The 16,646-nt window shown below is 41.9% G+C and overlaps 1 protein-coding gene across 8 annotated transcripts in view; it reads left to right on the top strand.

Moving 5' to 3' along the window:
* The window catches only part of ATAD5 (ATPase family AAA domain containing 5), a 59,552-nt gene that overhangs the window by 41,837 nt on the left and 1,069 nt on the right, over positions 1–16,646 (top strand). For all 8 annotated transcript variants that reach the window (XM_053298782.1, XM_053298788.1, XM_053298786.1 and 5 more), the window contains 7 exons: positions 4,409–4,524; positions 6,798–6,891; positions 7,591–7,655; positions 10,133–10,313; positions 11,446–11,633; positions 12,334–13,148; positions 16,478–16,645. In XM_053298782.1, coding sequence (XP_053154757.1) covers positions 4,409–4,524; positions 6,798–6,891; positions 7,591–7,655; positions 10,133–10,313; positions 11,446–11,633; positions 12,334–13,148; positions 16,478–16,645 — 1,627 coding nt within the window. The remainder of the gene's footprint in view (positions 1–4,408; positions 4,525–6,797; positions 6,892–7,590; positions 7,656–10,132; positions 10,314–11,445; positions 11,634–12,333; positions 13,149–16,477; position 16,646) is intronic.

Raw genomic sequence — 16,646 nt, 5'->3', positions numbered from 1 at the left:
CTTGCTGAATGTGGAGGAGGAGGATGTAGTGGATGTTGCCCATCCAGTCCCAATGACACCACCTGTACATGGTCTACAGCCTGTGCGTGGATGGGGACGTTGCTTCCACGGATCCTTTGCCTGTTCCCCTGGAGGACTATAAGGTGTTTAAAGCATGGAAAGCAAGGCAGCTGGAGGCTCCACAGTTGGTGCAAAGTCTCCCCGCCTCTAGTTACCATACAGAATATGGCTGTGCAAATATTTCTGCAGCAAGTCGTGACTCCACAACGTGCTGTTCCGCAATTTGTGTATCTAGATGCAGCTGTACAAGCTTCCCTTCATCTACCTGTTACTGCTTCTGCTACGACTGAGGCTGTTACCTGTGCCACTGAAACTTAAGCTGCTACACCTGCTCCAGTTCGGGCTGTTCACTGTATGTATGTGTACTCAGACAGTGACTCAACCAAGATCTATGGCTACTCAGACTCATGTGATATTGGCCACAAATACGACTCAGAGAATCACTTACCTCGGACAAGGCTTTGCAATCTTCAAAGTCTGGGACTTCAGCTGGCTCTTCTAAATTAGCAAGCAAGACCTGCCTGCAACAGGGAGTACTTTAGGTATGGCACACAGTGCTACTAGAGCGGTTGGCTCCAAGTCTGTGGTGAAGTCTGAAGAGACTGTCTTCTCTGATGACTATTATTCTGTCTCTTCGGAGTCTGAATCTACTGGAAAGAATTCTGACCTGGACCAGGATGTGCCTATCACTCCTTCCATATCTCCAAATGAGGAGATGCTCTCCTACCATCAGCAAGTGGCAGAGATGGCTTCTGTACTGGGTCTCGATCTAAAACAGAAAACAATAGATTTGCATGACCCAGTTTATAATTCTATGAAGAAGACCTTGACAACTCAACCTGTATATCTCCCCATGCTCCCCGTGAAAACCAAGACTGCAAAATCGGCATGGGAGGTTTTAGTAACATTGACCCCCATCTCGAAAAGATTGGAGACACTCTATAGGGTGCAGGAGGCAGTGCCTCTTCTTCCAAGGTCAACAGGCAGCATACTACCCCGGCTGATAAAGAGGGCCACAAGTTGGACGTTTTGGGGCTCCGAACTTATGCCACAGTGTGTCCGTTGATAAAAATTGCTAATTATATGGCTTGTTTATCCAAGTATATGCACACCTTATGGGACAATTTTTTTGAGGAATGTGTAAATTTGTCTCCGGCAGAGTTCCAAAAGAAATTTGAGGGAACATTTGCTAAAACGACTACAGCAACAAGACAACAGTTGAGTAATGTACATATTAGGCGGTATTAAAATATGATAAATAAAAAATAATGCCAAGTATCTGGCAGAATCAGAATCCCACACGCTCACATCTGCGATTACGTTATACTGGTATGCTTGGTTACACCCCACCAGCCTTCAACAGGATATGAGAGACAGGTCTGGGAGCTTTAGCCTTTGATGGAAAGGGTCTGTTTTGTGATGAAACAGGCTCCATGATGGAAAAGTGGAAGAAATCTAAATATATGGCTAAAACTTCCACTTCCACAACACAACAGTACTCTAATACCAAGTTCCATCCCTATAATGGTTGACAAAGCAACTGTCTTCAACTGGATCAGAGGGGTGGTTTTGGAAGGTCTTATGGATGTTGATGGATCTCTACCAGATCATAAGTTACAGGTGATCAACCTGTTTATCTGAATCAAGATCCATAAGAATGGGTGTTTAGCTAGCTCCCAATGGAGGCGGGTGCAGCAGTAGCTATTGTAGCACCCCCTTTAAAACGCTTCTCCTGAAGCTTGCCTCAGCAGCAGAGCACACATCTATGGTGTAATGCTTGACGAAAGGTAACTCAGTGGACCAAGTTGCTGCTTTCCAGATGTCCATGAAGGTTACCCCTGATAAGTGTGTAGCCAATGAAGCATAGGCACGGGTAGAGTGGGCCTTGATTGCTTCAGGTGGTTTCACGTTCTGTGACTTGTAGGTCAGCATAATGAGTTCAACCAGCCATCTTGACATTCTTTGTCTGGAAATGCAGGAGCCTCTAGCAGGGCCCTTGTAAGCTACAAAAATGCATTTGGTGGATCTAAAGTCCTTAATACGGTCTGATTGATTAATTAAGTGCTATCAAGTCGGTGTCAATTCCTAGAGACCTCATAGATTCTCTCCAGGATGATCTGTCTTCAACTTGGCCTTTAAGGTCTCTCAGTGGTGCATTCATTGCTGTTGTAATAAGAGTCCATCCACCCTGTACAGTCTAAGTAATATAAAAGCACCCTGCGCACATCCAAAGAGTGCACTGCACATTCAAAAAGTGTAGATGTGTCCCTGAAGAATGTAGAGAGAATGATATCTTGGTTAAGGTGGAAGTCAGACACCACCAGAATGATAACATTGCAAGCAATCCTTCCCCTCCTACATGGGGAGGAGTAGATTGAGATATTGGACCCAAGGGACGCCTATTTTCACAGGGAACTCACAGGAAGTATCTCTGATTCACAGTGGGACAAAGGATTTATCAATACAATGATCTCCCTTTCGGACTGTCTACAGCACCGAGTGTTTTTACAAGGGGTATGGCGATGGTGATCGCTACCGGTAATACTTCGGACTCAAGGCCTAACCCTTTTTCTGTACTCAAACGACTGGCAGATGACAACAAAGTCAAAGCAGTTATTTTCTCAGATCAGCTATGTGACAGATCTTCTGGAGGAGTTGGGCATCCAAATCAATTGGGGAAAGTAGCACTTATCTCTGAAGAAGCGACTACAATACATAGGAGTGGTGCTGGACATGGACCTTCAAAGGGTGTTCCTGCCAGAAGAATGTTACAGGTGCCTGGTTCAACTGGTACACATGTTCGATTCTGCTCAGGAAGACTAAGAGGCTTTTCGTGAGCTACAAAGGCTTGCCACCCTTGCAGCAACGCATAGCCCACTGGCTGGTCGAGGTTATCTTTCTGGCCTATAAACTGCAGAAAGTATATCCTCTGTCTGCAATCAAAGCCCATTCTATAAGGGTATGTGCTGCTTCAGCAGACCATCTCTCAAGCATTCATTTTAGAGACATTTGCATGGTTGCCACTTGGGCCTCTGATCAGACTTTCATGAAACTCTTCATGTTGGATTTGTGTTCAGCTGCGGTAGCATCTTTTGGATGGGCAGTGCTTAAGCAGGTACCTCAGTACTTGCTTCTCCCACCACCAGCTAGGGGAAGCTCGTGAGTCATGCACTTCTGTGACTGTCACTGGATCGCTATCCAGATAAACAGGTTGTTTACCCGTAACATATGAGCTGGTAGTGATCCGCTGACAGTCACAAAGCCCGCCCATCTGTCCCCACTTCAGGAAGCAAGCATTGGGAAAGGAGTATTGGATATAGGATGGATGTACATTTATGTGCTGATCAAAGGACTGTAATGGTATGGCATTGTCGGCCTACAGAACTGAGGAAAATGGCACCCAACTGCTGAATGTAACGGCGCGAAGCATGCGCACTCGACGGGGAGGGGCACATTGAGGAGCTAAAGAATCTATCCCAAAGTTGGTATGTGCAGGCGCAGAACCCACTTTTGTGGCTGTCAGTGGATCACTACCAGATCATATGTTACAGGTAAGCAACCTGTTTGTTAAAGCAGAGTGTGAAGCGTGCACAGCCTCCATAGCTTCTTTTAGACAGAGTAGCATTAGAGAGGGCACACACAGGACTCTCTGTCCTTGTTTTTAACCTTTAAGACCCAGAAGAGGAAGAATAGGAACCACATGTGCAGCCTCCATGAGGGATTATTTCTTCTGCTGTGGGGACATTCCTGGTCACCTTGAAGCAATTGTTAATCACCATAGGTGACTAGGTAAGTGCTAAATGGAAAAAGAGGCACCTTTTTAAAAGATGGCTCTGTTATATTTAGCAAGGGTACAGGGAGTGCATAGTCTTATTCAGCTCAGCAAAGCATTCCTCCAAGTGACCATTTTTCTGGTGTTCTCTGTGTGTTTATAGATTTTGAGCCTCTTGGGGATAGGAAATCATTCTCCCCCTCCCCCCGCCCTGTTTCTCTGCTTGTAAACTGCTTTGTGAACTTCTTGTTGGAAAGGTGCATATAAATATACAGTACTTGAGAATAAATTACAAGGTTGTCCAATTGGGAGTCTTTCCCTGAAATTTGCAAGCATTAAAAAATGTACTTAGGAGCCTACGCAGATTATTTACATGCAGCCTAGATATTACTTACAGATCATTGTAAAACTGGGGCTGAAAGAATTATCAGTCTGAATGATTTTTGGTGTATGTGTGGCAGGAAATGTTTAAATGGATTATTGGGAAGTGAAATGTACTTTATAGCTAGCACTAGTTAGCAGAGCCTTTAGGTCTTTATTCTTCATGTATATGATTTACAACGTATATCCATGCAGAAAATAATAAGGATAAATTATCTGAAGAGAACATTCAGAAAAAATCAGCAAGGAGTGGAAGTGGAGAAGAGGAATCCAGTAAAAAATGTGCAACTTCTCTCATTCTCTTTGAAGAGGTAAGTCATCAATGTGAGTCCTGCTCTCTGAAGCCAAAACTTTGGCCACTCCATCTCATGCAAGGCGTGGGCCACAGGTGGCCAGCTGTGCCCTGTCTTTCTCTCAGAGACTTTGAATGCACCATTGTTGTACTTTTTAAAAAATGCAATTTTTAAATTTTGAAAATACAAACAAGAACACACACAAAAATACTACTACAAATTCAAAGAAAATAAAAGTGAAATATAAAATATTTGTTCCATTTATATCTCACTCTTTACCATAGACTCAGAGCGGCTTACAGCATTTTAAAAATTAATAATCTTGTCCGCAAGGAGCTCACGATCTTTAAAAAAAGAAAAAAAATGAAAAAGTTCTTGGAGGGAAGCATCCAGAAGGCAGTTGGTTCTCCTTAGGCCAATGGAGGAGCTTTGCTTCTTTGCCTCACCCTCTGCTGCAGCCTGATGGCAATGGTTGCATAGTATAATGTAATTAGAATACAAAGATAGGGTTGTATCCTAACCTTGTGTGCTCCATGAACAGAACTTCTTCCATTCACAGAAGGGAATGGTGCCCAAAAGAGGTGCTTCTGTTCCCAAGAAGTTCCATTCATGGAGTACAAGTTGAGGCTACAACCCTAGACATTTTTCCAGGCACAACTATGTAACAATGTTAAGTATACAGGGCAGCTCTGTGCTAGCTACTGCCAGCTTTAACCTCCTCTCCGCTCACGACCCCTTCCCCAATGCAGGGAATCAAACAAAGCAAAAACTGGACCAGAGCTTTATTTATGCTGAATAGAACTTAATCCATTATTGGACAATCTCCGTTGAACAAAATGGGTGACCAGCTGAAACGAGATGAAACACAGGTCCAGCTGAAACTAGATGTAGTGCACTCATTTCTCCCAGCCAGAAGGAGTAATGGTTTATAAACATGTAAAACCAGTGTCTTGGAGGACTGTTATGCATTCTGTATTTCTCTTTCTGTCTTCTGCCTTCTCCAAGGACAGAAAACTAGCAGACACAAACAAAGGCCTGCTACCTTTGTTTGTTACATTTGTATACCTGGATAAGGGTTCATAGATGCCTTTGCCAGGTGACAAGTAACAAGAACATTGTTCTAATCAGATGAGGAATCCTCTCTGACCTTACATAGGCTTCAGAGGCACTTGGAAAGCAGTGAGAAGTCTCACTGCTTTCCAAATGCCCCTGAAGTTCAGTGTGATGTGAGGAACAGGGAAGGAGCAGGGTTGGTGAAGACCACAAGTTTCAGCTAGCTACCAAATCAAGCCAAAATTTCTGGAGCCATTCCCCTAAAAGGAAATCAGCAGCCTTTAAGTCTCACAGCAACCCTGTGAGATTTGTGAGGCTACAACAGTGAGGTCCATAACTAAGTGGAATGTCTAGACTATTAAGTCTGCAGGGCCCCTGACAGTGCAGAATATGCATATTAAGGCATTGATGCTTGATCGTAGTTATGGCTAACTCCTAGTTGGAGGTGAAGCACTATACCACATCATAACTTGCTCCCTCCAACTTTGCAAATCAGGATTATAATTTGAATTCTTACAATTTCCCGCATGAACTGCAGCGGAAACTGGTTCAGGTGTGATACATCTGTTACCAAGCCTTGACTGACCTGAATCAGAGCCACACTGGAAGCATTTGACATCCCTGTGGTGGAGCAAAGCAAAAAACAACAACAAACCATAATAAACAAAATGCCCTTTAGGAAGTTGTTTGCCATATAGGTGGTTCTCCCTATTGTTAAGCGTAGGCTCTGTTCTAAATCCTTAATTGCTTGATTTTGTCTAGAATGGCACATGTTCTAAGTCGGAAATGCTATATTTAACAGTTCAAATGTTTTAAATATAAAGACCAACATCCAGTCTAGTGCACGGATGTAACACAAGGTAATTCTGTAATGATAAAAACTTCTGTTCTAGACTAGCATTGCACTCATGCAATGTTTTGCACATCCTGTTTTCTTGACTTTGGTTGCATAAGTGCTCTGGTGGCACTACCAGCTGTGCTGCTTCCCTCTGCACTTTAATATCCTACAGCTCCACAAACTCCTTTTGTGGGCACAGCTTTTCTCATTGTGCTAGTGCAACTCTAATCTGGGTGTCATATTGCATATGTCATAGTGTGGCATATATTTTGAACTCTAAATAACTAGACATCTAAATAACCTTTGCAATACTAGATTTGAGTGAATTTTAAGAGGAAAGGAAATCAAAGATAAGAGCTGTATTGCAGTAATAGGACTAAAGATCTTCAATTTCTCACAGGTTGATATAATATTTGATGAAGATGTTGGTTTTCTAAATGCAATAAAGACATTCATGACCACTACAAAGAGACCTGTTATTCTTACAACCAATGGTGAGCAGTATTGATTAAAATAAATGAATGAATCTGAATATCTTGTTGGTGTTTTAAAATCATGATGAACATCTGGTTTAAAATTCCATTTTGGAGTTTCATTAAGAGAACAGTTTAAAATCTTTAAGAAAATACTTCAGGAAATGTACAGCTTGGCTAGTGTTTCAGTTAAGGCTATATTGCAGCTAGAGATTCTGGACACATTAGAAAAACTGGGACAGTTATTCTGAATGAGAGAATGTGGATTTCAGATATAGCCAGTCATTATTTGTGAATTACTTGAGCTATTTTCTTGTTGCAGCAGAAGATTGTGATCATCCTCTGCTGTAGAACTGAGTGGCATCTTCCGCTAGCACTTGTGCAAGGAGACTTTGTCTCGTGCAAGTGTTGGCAGAGCAGTGCTTCTGGTGGTTTTCCTTATGCCCTTGGGTCTGTTTGATGCAGGCCAGAGTAACTTAAGTTTCTGTTTACTAAATTCAGGATCTGTTTTAGTAGGGAGTCATTGCAGGTGGGTTTGCCTTCTCTCTGTTCCCTCATCTTCCTTTCCTTTTTTCCAGTTCTAATTTGTATTTCCAAGGGCTCCATTTTAATATTAACTTTGAGGTATTTTGAGGCTCTCCTTCTTGACAAGGAAAAATTGTTCACAAATGGTCAGGTTTTCAAAGCCCTAACTATGAATCTTTTTTTTTTTTTAAACAGATCCATCATTTAGTTTAATATTTGATGGCTGCTTTGAAGAAATCACCTTCAATGTACCGCCTTTGGTAAGACTTTCAATGTTGGACTATAGGATACCCTGATTTAAAAATTTAGTAGAGAAAATAGGCTAATATTGCAACTACAGTTTAATTTGTAGATTTATGAATTTTATACATCCTAGCATTCACTCAAGAAATTTCACTATTGCACAGAAACAATTTGTGAATTACTGTAAATGACTTTTCATATGAACCAAAATATACTTCATCTGTATAAGCTGATTCCTTACTTGAAAAATATGTAATACTTTTTAGGCTGTGTCTACTGGCTAATACTGCTTCAGATTTGATCCAGTTTGCTACCAGCTTCTCTGCTGTGCACCTGTCCCTCATCCATCTATGCTAGGGATGTGCCAAAACGTGATTCGGCTTCTGATTGTTGACACAATTCCTTTAAAATTGAGGGCTTATCCAGCCCCTTTAACAGGAAGGAGAGCAGGTCCATCCCTGCTCCTCCTCTGCTCACCGCAGCTTCCGTACTGGCGGCACTCTCCCCAGCAGCCTGCATGTGACACCAGCACACACACAGCCTGCGCACATGGTCCCCCAGGCTGTTGGGTGAGAGAGCACCACCCGCGTGTACGCATAGCTGGGGGCAGGGGAGCACCACCAGTATGGAGGTGGCAGAAAATGGAGGAGCAGGGGGGATGGGCCTGCTCTCCTTCACGTTGAAGGGGCTGGGTAACTCCATGTTTTTAAAGGAATTGTGCCATGATTTGGAAGCCGAATCGTGTTCCAAGCACATCCCTAATCTATGCTGTAGTTGTTTATGGTGTTTAGAAACAGTGTGTGCTGGAATGTTGTGCAATGTGCATAAGTCTCAAAATCGTTCAAGGAACAGTTTGTCCTGCTGCTGTTGCATGAGAGCTCTGGAATCATAGCAATGCTTTAAAAATAATGTAGCACATAGCAGAATTAACTCTTAATCATTTGAATATTTTCAAGAAGTTATGCATTTACATTGTTCCATATTTAGCTAATATGAATAGTACTAAACGACAGCTTTATCATGGACGTAGGCTTGACAGTGCTAGAAACAGTTTCCTTCTCTGATGCTGGGGTCAAGGACATCTCTATGTTGGGGAAAGTTATCGTGCACCCTTCTCAGTGCAAATTCAGCATTTTTTTCTGAAGGATCTTTGGATGGCTTCTCCGTCCCTAGGGACCAAAGATCCTGATATTAATTGTACAATTGGTGCATCTGTGGGTGGTGTGTTCAATAAATCCAACAGTTCCTGCTGGAAAGAATAATATTGGTTCGCAGTAGCCATTCTTGCTTAACTGCCTCAGTGAAGGCATCTGGCATTGGGAATTTATTTTAATTCATTCGATTTCTATACCGCTCTTCCAAAAATGGCTCAGGGTGGTTCACACAGAGAAATAATAAATAAATAAGATGGATCCCTATCAATGGCTACTAGTCGGAGGGCTACAGGCCACCTCCAGCCTCAAAGGCAGGATGTCTCTGAGTACCAGTTGCGGGGGAGTAACAGCAGGAGAGAGGGCATGCCCTCAACTCCTGCCTGTGGCTTCCAGGGGCATCTGGTGGGCCACTGTGCGAAACAGGATGGTGGACTAGATGGGCCTTGGGCCTGATCCAGCAAGGCTGTTCTTATGTTCTTATGTCCCCAAAGGGCTCACAATCTAAAGAGAAACACAAGACAGACACCAGCAACAGTCACTGGGGGTACTGTGCTGGGGATGGATAGGGCCAGTTACTCTCCCCCTACTAAATAAAGAGAATCACCATGTTAAAGAGTGCCTCTTTGCCAAGTTAGCAGGGGCATAGGCAATGTGTGAAAATACTTAGAAAGATTTAGAAGAAGATTTTGGAGCTGCCTGGAGCTACAGAGGAAAGAAAGAACTGGGGCAGGGCTATCTCTCTCAGGCTCGAGTAGGTATGTATTTAGCTAATCAAAATTGTCCTGCCTTGGAGCACGTGTGGGCAGGGGCGTAGCAAGGTTGGAGGGGGCCCAGATACAAGATTTTAAAATGCACCCCCCTCACTGAAGCTGAGCTCATGAAGTAAACAAATCTTAAATGAGGCTGAATAGTGGTAACAAAAAGCATAGTAAAATTCATATGTATATAATTTTTTTTAAAGGTTTTGTAAATTGTGGACGATGCAAATCATTTAATGGTAGTAGAGAAAGACTTGGTGTTCTGGTAGCTCCAGGTCTTAACTCTCACATCAGTTTCGGAGGATGAATACAACTGAAGGAAGCCGGGCGGGTGCACGGCTGGGGGAGTCAGTCATGTGACTTGCCTCTGGGGGCCCCCCCAAGGCAATGGAACCTGTCTCCCCTTGCCTTATTATAGTTACGCCCCTGCATTTGGGGGATAACCCATAGAGATGTTCTTGATTCCAGCATCCAGAAGAAGCCTTTATGGTAAGTGAACCAATGCTCCGTTCCATGTACAATAGTGTTCTTTTGTTGTGACTTTTCATGGTATTGTTAATTTTCTAATTTGTTTTCCTTTAGATAAACATTGCAAGCTATCTCCAGGTTCTTTGTTTGGCTGAAAATTTAAGAACAGATATAAGAGACTTTGCTGCTTTATTAGCTGCAAATAACTGTGACATCAGGCAAAGCATTCTCCATTTACAGTTCTGGGTTAGAAGTGGTGGTGGCTTCTTGAAAGAAAAAACTATGGTACTGCACAGTGAGTATGACCCAATTAAAATAGTTTTTTAAAAATTCCAGCTTCATAGAACTCCGAACAGTTTTTTCGTACTTTGAACAAGAAGTTTGGACAGTTTTAGTTTACAATACTGTTGCATAGCTTGCAATGCAGATTGTAAATTTAAGATTAGAGATGTCTTGTAATCTATCTAGACAGGTCCTGTGGCAGAGAGAAGTATGGAATAAAAAACAGAATGAAACAGGGAGATGAAGCTGAATGGAAATGTCCCTCCCTCCTTTTTCCTTTATTGCAGTAAGGTTACAATATACAGACATAATCAAGCATGATAATAATACATGTAAATATAACTTTAAAAAGAAAGGAAAATGGGGGTGGGGCGGGGATCCTTTAACACAGCTTAACATGATAGGATACAACCAATGCAGGAGAAGAAAGAAGAGAGAGGAAAAAAGGGACTTAAAAAATAACAACCACCTTCTTCAGGGATCTTTGACTAATGTCAAAGAACAAAAAAGTTCACTGAAGTTTGACCAAATAACCAAGAATTCTTCTTTACCTTGGCGATTGGGGTGAGAAACCACAGTTCAAATCCAAACAAAGAACACATAGCAATCCAAAGTTGTAATTCGGGAGTAAACTTGTCCTTCCAGTGTTATAATTCTTTTGGCAACACCTCAAGCATGGAGAATCCACAGTTCTTGATGTAGTGCTAAATTCCATATGTTGGGGATATACCCCAGTAAAACATGAATGTCCTTAACAGACAATGATAACTGCAATGTCATATTGACTACCTTATGAATTTCAGACCAAAATGGTACGATAACTGGACAGGTCTAAACCATATGTGTAAGGAAGTGTTGATAAATGGCAGAACTGGGGCGGTAAAATGAATGATAGCATGCAATTAGTATGTGTTATTAAATGGGAGCTACATCAAAAGGAAACTACTTTCTAATAATCTATTAGAAGTCAACAAATGAGTGAGGATAGCATAGAGAGAAGAAATTCTGAGCCTGGGGAAAATATATTTCAAAATCTATACAAGAAACCTTTTATTCTGCAAAATTAAAAAAAAAAGTAATAGACATGCTTCAAACTGTCACACTTTATCATTGAATGAATTCAATTTGAAATGCCTTTTGTTTAGGTGAAGAGAACAAGATAGATGGTACAAAGCAAATTACTTGCACTGAAGAACCAAGGAGCTCCAAGACTAGTAAGGCTAGTCCCCCTCTTGTGAACAGTCTACCAAAATGTGATAGTGGTTGCTTTGAGAATTTGCTTGGCCTTAAAAACATTCTTTTGCCTTCAGAAGATTTGTTCTCATTTCTTAAGGTATGTTTACGCAGATACATGACAGTTACCCAAGTGCTGACTGATACTGATTTACTTTGGCTTATATCCATATGAATGCATATGGGGAATGCTTTTGTGCATGCATGGAGAGGAGGGGTTATTTTTTAGGATGCTACCTGTGCCTCCCAAAAATATGTTCCTGAGGGTTGCAGGAACCTCAGAGACATGTTTTTGGAAGGCATAGAAGGCTACAGAGGAAACGGGGAGATTACCAAAAACCGTCCCTCCCTTCTGCATGCGTGCAGAAGCATTCACCACATGTAACTCTTAATTTGGATGTAGACCTATGGCTATCTTCGTATGCAGAAAATGGACTGTAATATAGTTATCAATACAATATTTTCTTATTCACATACCTTTGCCCATTCACTACCTCAGTTTCAATACTCAGTTCCCTGAAAGCATTATTAACCTAAAATGGAATACCATAGAGTAGTTCTGAGTATTTTTAGACTAAAAAAAAAAAGCAATGAGTTTTTATAGGTGTGAGTCAGTATCCATTAGATCCCTTTCAGGTTAGCATGCTGTTGTAAAGTAGTTCTATACAAACATCATGGATGGAAAAAACAAGCATTGGGCCATTCATCTGAACATATGTGGTGGTGGTTGAAAAATATTTTGGAGAGAGAACAAAAAAGATCATTTTCACAAAAGGTAAAATCATTCCATTTTTTTGCAGCATGAAATCACAACTGAAGAAGAATGGAGTAAGCTGACACATCTGCTCACAGAATTTCAGATGAGGAATATAGACTTCATATATAATAATCTTGAATTCATTTTACCTTTACCAGTTAATATACTCGCAGAACCAACACAAATAGCTAAGCCTACACTTGATATGATTAGAGAAAATTCTTCAAATGGCAACCCCCTTGACAGTGACTGCTTGCAGGAAATTAGTCCTGTGAAAAAGACTAAACAGACAAAGTGCCTGAGAAATCTGAGATTACTGGATGACAGTGATTTATTTGAGAGTGAATTAAACTATTCTGGTTTCATTACTATGCTGTCAGACACGCCTCCATCACACTTAGAAGAAGAAAAACATGGGTTGAAAGCTGTGACTAATAGCACAGTGACACCCAGCGGTGGAACACCAGGAAGAAGAAAAGGCTGTGCGCTTGCATTCCAGTGTCTAAACTCATTAACTGAATTTGTGGAGAATATGTCTTTCTTAGACTGTTGTTTCAGCCGCACAACTCTAAGATCAAAATCTTGTAAATATGGGGAGTGTATTTGGACTAAAGGAAAGACCAAAAATGGTGTGTCCGATGAGTTTAGTATGGAGCATCATGACTGGTGGAGCTCCCAAAGCTCTAGTGAACTGAAAGCAACTATTGAAGCACTAAGTTTTAATAAATGCTCTAAAACCATGGGAAGCTGCTTGAACTCTGGTAGAACTCTTGGGAAGGATGAATTGGAAGAACTTACCCTCCATGTTTCAAGAGACTGCACCAATTTATATTTTGGGCAGTTAACTGCTAATTCCAGGTAAGGTCAAAATACTATTGATGTGGGTTGGATAAAGGGGTACCCTTTTTAGTGTGTTAAGCAGTCTGTGACTAATGTGGTGTAGTACGAGTGGAGGTACAAGTTGTTTCTAGGGATGTGCCCGAATAATTTCAGTGTCTTTGGAGGGGCACCAAAACTATTCAGGCTCCTGCAGCCGAAATGGTTGGACGCGGGGAGAGGGGCTCCATTTAAAAAGAAAGTAGACAGGTCGCCACCCCATCGCGGCACTGTCGTGCTTCAACATTAACTTTAAAGCAGCAGCCATGCTGCTGTCCTTTTTAAAACGCTGCACCGATGGGATGCTGCTCCCAGCAGCCCTTGCACTGCGTCAACACATGAATGGCATCGACACATGCGCCAATGCCATTTGCGTGGTCAGCATGGTGTTGCTGACCATGAAAATGGCGTCAGCACCATTTGCATGCCAGCGCCACACGAGGGCTGCTGGGAACAGCATCCTATCGGCATGGTGTTTGAAAAAGGACAGCTGTACAGCTGCTGCTTTTAAGTTAACTTGGAAGTACGACAGCTCTATGATGGGGCAGGGGCAGCGGCAGCTCACGAGAGAAGCAGGTAGGGCCGGCCTGCCTCTTCCTTAAAGGTACCACTTCCCGCTGCTTAGGACATGCACAAAGCATTTTTTGAACATCCCCAGTTGTTTGAAATGTTCTGTTTTGTGTTTTCCAAAGCTGTGCCATGTCCCAAATTTGGCCCTCCTAATAGATGATTACTTCCTTCCAGATGGCTCTGATGGTGACCTTTCTGGATGTAGGTTTCGATGCATTTGGAAAATGCAAGATTGAGCAAGGGCTCCCCCTTTTATTTCAATGTAGGAAACATACCCAAGACAACTCCCCAATTTATAGTATCAAAGAACTTGGGAAAAACCTAGTCTTGGATTCAGGTAGATACAGTAGGCACAGAAGTATCCCTAGAGTTAAAGTGAATGAGAGAGTCTGCTTGCATAAACACCCTATGTTGAGCCCAAAGAAGTTTGGCTCAAGCTCAAAAGTCACTGGCCTACATCTTGGCTGGTGTTATGGGATGTGTTGCGGGAGGGCATGTGTCTATGGGATCTTTTGAACCAAGGGGATTCACCTATGCATTGGTACAAAGGAAGGCCAGGCAAACTGCCAATGAACAATAATATATTGATTAAGAAGAATTAAAGTGTACACAATGCTTTAACTTGGGGGAGTTGGCTATAATCATGAAACAGTGAGGGAATTAGAGATAAATAAGCCATTCCCTTTGACAACAGCAATGCAATGAAATCCACTTAGATCACAGAGCTCGGGGATGGGACTCCTAGACTAATATGGAAGCTAATGATACTTAATGAGAAAGCAAGGCAGCATAGAGACTTTGGAGCAAGAGAAATGAGTTACTTGAGCTATGGTGAAATGATTTGGTTGAGGGCAGAAAAGGAGGGGTGTGGATGTGGATCTGGGAAGAGACAGAAACAGCAGAAGAGTGACAGGATTAAAAGACTGACTGACTGAAAGGAGTTTACCTACACTGGCAGGGAATTGGCGGAACTCTGAGCAACAGCAGGAGGAGCAGGGGAAGACACAAGGGTTCTGGAGAATGCTTTTCCTTGAATGGAGAATTTGGAAAAAGAGGGATTCTAGCGGGGCTAAAGAGAGGGAGCAAGATACTGGAAACAAAAGTGGGGCTTCTCAGCAATTCCTCTGTTTAATAAATGAACAAAGAATCGAGAAGCAGACCCTAACCTAGGAAGGAGGAATTCAGCTCTTGTGAGGAGAGAGCTTCACAGGGAAAGAGAGTAGACAGCAAGCTGAAGAGAAAGAGGGGATGAAAAGAGGAGGACTGGATTGATTAAGGCTAATTAAACTTTTTTAAAAACCCACCACATAGTAGCATCTATTTAAAAAAACAGGCTCAGTAACATCATCTATATACTAAGCACACTTAGTATTTCCCAGCCTGATTATTATAGCCCAGTTGAGTCTGAAACTAGCTCTCAATACATCTTTCAGATGTGGATCTGCTCTGAAACTGTATAGAAAAGGAGAAGGTGAGCTATTTTAAGAGTAAAAGGATTGTGCAAATGAAGACCGTTGTGAACCTTCTTCCTGCAGAATGGCTCTCCCCTCTACCAGCCATTTGCTCAGTCGTTTTTATTTTGGCTGAAATAAAAGTGCACAGGGGGTAAGATTGCAAGAAGGCAAGATGCAGGCAAAGGGTGGGTTTAGTGCCCCCTTGCCATGCATTTATCCTTAAACCGCACCCTGTTCTGTATGTGATTGGGGCAGATCCATATTTGAATGCATGCAGCAAGCTTTTGAATCGGACAGTGGGTCCATTTCGGTCAGTATTGTCTACACTGATTGATTGAAACCGGTTCTCCTGGCTTTCAAGCAGGGGTCTTTCTCTGCACCATCTGGAGATACTAAAGATTGAACCTGGGACCTTCTGCATGTAAACTATGTGCTCTGCCATGGAGCTATGGCTTCTCCCTTATTGAAAAGCTTAGTCTGCCACTGCTGCATTTAGTTTTAGCCTTTCTCACTCACCCACCATATTTCATTAACCTCATTGCTGTTTTACTACTGCAAGGTAGTTTAACATATCAGTAATGTACTTTGTTCCTGAACTTACGATGTGATCAGTTGAATGAATTTTTGTGTTTCTGAGAACTGCAAAACAATCTGTATCCACGGTGAGATGTTGAGTTTAACCCCAGATTTAAATGGGATTTGGGCTTGATTTGGAGGGGTCTAGTAAATTGGTAATCTTAAACATCGAACTACACATCACTATATGTGAAACTTAAAAGTGTTTACTAGCCCCGATTGCCTTATTTTCTCCCTAATTAATAGCTAGATTGGGATGGGGGCAACTTTTTTCTGGGGCTTTAATCCTAACCCACCACACACACACCCCTACCCCTGACTTGCCTACTATTAAACTTTAAAAACCAAGCCTGTCCGAGCTAATAATGCTTTGATTTTTTTTTTGTGTAGTTTGGCCCTTCAACTCTAAGCTTGAAGTTTTAACTACACGTTAAAAGTAACTTTAAAACTACTTACAATATATTTAAGGAATGTTGGATTATAAGTGGATGCTAATGTAAAGCCACAATCTGAGTCATGCAAGGGCATGAATATGACCAGAATTGGCTCCTAAAGTGTTAGGAATCAAATGACAGTGGTTTAACACTATAACATTTGATTGCAGGTTGTGTGGGCAATGGGCATACATAAAATTTAGCATCTTCAGAACTAATTCTTTTCATTAAACTATAATGGAGAAAAGAAATAATGTCTGCTTTTATTCCGCCCCAGCATCCACCATAAAGCACAGAAGAGACTGGAAACAATCAAAACTGTATTTTCCAATCAAACTTCTTTACATCTTGGTAGCAGACAAGCCAGCATAGTGGAATATCTGCCTACTCTCCGCAACATCTGTAAGTTGGAGAAACAGAAAGAACAAGGGAAAACAAAAAGAAGG

This window comes from Hemicordylus capensis, chromosome 2 (genome assembly GCF_027244095.1).
Source record: "Hemicordylus capensis ecotype Gifberg chromosome 2, rHemCap1.1.pri, whole genome shotgun sequence".
NCBI classification, from domain to species: domain Eukaryota; kingdom Metazoa; phylum Chordata; class Lepidosauria; order Squamata; family Cordylidae; genus Hemicordylus; species Hemicordylus capensis.
The sequence above is the reverse complement of the archived record's forward strand: the minus strand, read 5'-3'. Positions and strand labels throughout refer to the sequence as shown.